The sequence below is a fragment of the Ictalurus punctatus genome, chromosome 7 (genome assembly GCF_001660625.3).
Source record: "Ictalurus punctatus breed USDA103 chromosome 7, Coco_2.0, whole genome shotgun sequence".
Classification (NCBI taxonomy): domain Eukaryota; kingdom Metazoa; phylum Chordata; class Actinopteri; order Siluriformes; family Ictaluridae; genus Ictalurus; species Ictalurus punctatus.
In genome coordinates this window covers 29,682,600-29,685,099 of record NC_030422.2, presented here as the reverse complement: position 1 = coordinate 29,685,099, position 2,500 = coordinate 29,682,600, and the positions used below count along the sequence as shown (strand labels likewise).

The 2,500-nt window shown below is 45.8% G+C and overlaps 1 protein-coding gene across 1 annotated transcript in view; it reads left to right on the top strand.

Annotated features, from left to right (window-relative positions):
- Positions 1 to 2,500, top strand: part of phlpp1 (PH domain and leucine rich repeat protein phosphatase 1) — a 76,708-nt gene that overhangs the window by 42,430 nt on the left and 31,778 nt on the right. Inside the window, exon 2 of the mRNA XM_017472082.3 lies at positions 1,249 to 1,445. Coding sequence (XP_017327571.1) covers positions 1,249 to 1,445 — 197 coding nt within the window. The remainder of the gene's footprint in view (positions 1 to 1,248; positions 1,446 to 2,500) is intronic.

Here is a 2,500-nt window from a genome sequence, read left to right as displayed (position 1 = left end):
GAGAGAGACCTTTGCTATATTTATCCGAGTTTAAATAAGCGCCACTTGGTCCAGTGATAAAACATGATTGAATATATTAAAGCTGAATCGGTTAGAGCGAGTGATAACGGTTTCCTGTAGGCGGCTCTCCAGAATCCGTTTCATGAAACATCAAATGAAGTCCTGCTATATACAACCCCGATTCCAAAAAAATTGGGACGCTAAAAAACCGAACGCGGTGGTTCGCAAATCTCACGAACGCGTATGTTATTCACAGTAGAACGTAGAAAACATATCAGATGTTTAAACTGCGGAAATGTACCGTTTTAAGGAAGAAATGAGGTCACTTTGAATTCGACGGACGCGACACGTCTCAAAAAAGTTGGGACGGGACAACATAAGGCTGGAAACGTAAGCGTCAGTAAAAAGAAACAGCTGGAGGCGAATTGGGAACAGGTCAGTAAGATGATTGGGGATAAAAAAAAAAAAAGAGCATTTTAGAGAGGCGGAGTCTTTCAGAAGTGAAGACGGGCTGAAGTTCACCAATCTGCGAAAAACTACGTCTACAGTCGGTGGAACGATTCCAGTATACTGTTCAACGTACGTGGCGTCCCAGCTTTTTTGGAACTGGGGTTGTAAGAAAATCACAGCGCAAAGTGGATTCCCCCCGTGTCGAGGACAGCGTATCGGCCTTACGTCACCGACAGCGTGGCCAATCAGCAGCCGCCTTTAAAGACGCACGCTTGGTGTCGTCGTCGTCTGCAAAATCGCCGAGAACGAACGATGTGACCCAACGTCCAACCAGTTAGAATCAGGAGGCTTCTCTACTCACCTGTCAATCATGTCCGCCGTTGCAGAAACCATGACCCGTGCACTTGGGGTGAAGCGCTCCGTAGACGAGGTCTCGGTTTGGTGGAGGGATGAAAGCGTTCAGTAAGGTGTGAATTTTTGGTGTTGGTGTTAGAAATAAAGATGTGAAGATCATGAACACAGAGCTCAGTGTGTTCAGCCGGACCTGAAGATCAGCTGCTGGCGACGTTAAACAGCACGGCGGTGTGAAACCCAGGATGTCGGCAGTAGAAACGCTCGAGTCAGTAGACTGTGGATGAGTGTAGGCGGTAGTGTTGATATTTGATTGAACTCGCAGTGTGGCTCCAGCGCGTCAGTATTGGGTACCTTCTAATGTTTTCCACATTGTTTTCTGCTGCTTGTTTGTTTATCGTTGTTTGTGTGTGTGTGTGTGTGTGTGTGTGTGTGTGTGTCCTGCAGGGAAGCCGTACAACATGGCGAGCTCGGAGCGGGTGCAGCTCTCTGGGACGTACAACGTACGCAAAGGCAAACTTCAACTACCCGTGAACCGCTGGAGCCGCCGACACGTCATCCTGTGTGGCACGTGCCTGATGGTGTCATCGATCAAAGCCAGTCACGCGGGCAAAATGCACATCCTGCCTCTGATCGGGGGAAAGGTAACAACTTAAAATACTCAGAATGCACATCCTGCCTCTAACTGCGCCAACATTACCTTTAAATACTCAGAATGCACATCCTGCCTCTAACTGCGCCATTACCTTTAAATACTCAGAATGCACATCCTGCCTCTAACTGCGCCAACATTACCTTTAAATACTCAGAATGCACATCCTGCCTCTAACTGAGGCAACGTTAACAACTTTAAATACTCAGAATGCACATCCTGCCTCTAACTGAGGCAACGTTAACAACTTTAAATACTCGGAATGCACATCCTGCCTCTAACTGCGCCAACATTAACAACTTTAAATACTCGGAATGCACATCCTGCCTCTAACTGAGCCAACGTTAACAACTTTAAATACTCGGAATGCACATCCTGCCTCTAACCGAGCCAACGTTAACAACTTTAAATACTCAGAATGCATATCCTGCCTCTAACTGAGGCAACGTTAACAACTTTAAATACTCGGAATGCACATCCTGCCTCTAACTGAGGCAACGTTAACAACTTTAAATACTCGGAATGCACATCCTGCCTCTAACTGAGGCAACGTTAACAACTTTAAATACTCGGAATGCACATCCTGCCTCTAACTGAGGCAACGTTAACAACTTTAAATACTCGGAATGCACATCCTGCCTCTAACTGAGGCAACGTTAACAACTTTAAATACTCGGAATGCACATCCTGCCTCTAACCGAGGCAACGTTAACAACTTTAAATACTCGGAATGCACATCCTGCCTCTAACTGAGCCAACGTTAACAACTTTAAATACTCAGAATGCACATCCTGCCTCTAACTGCACCAACGTTAACAACTTTAAATACTCAGAATGCACATCCTGCCTCTAACTGCACCAACGTTAACAACTTTAAAGACTCGGAATGCACATCCTGCCTCTAACCGAGGCAACGTTAACAACTTTAAATACTCGGAATGCATATCCTGCCTCTAACCGAGGCAACGTTAACAACTTTAAATACTCGGAATGCACATCCTGCCTCTAACTGCGCCAACATTAACAACTTTAAATACTCGGAATGCA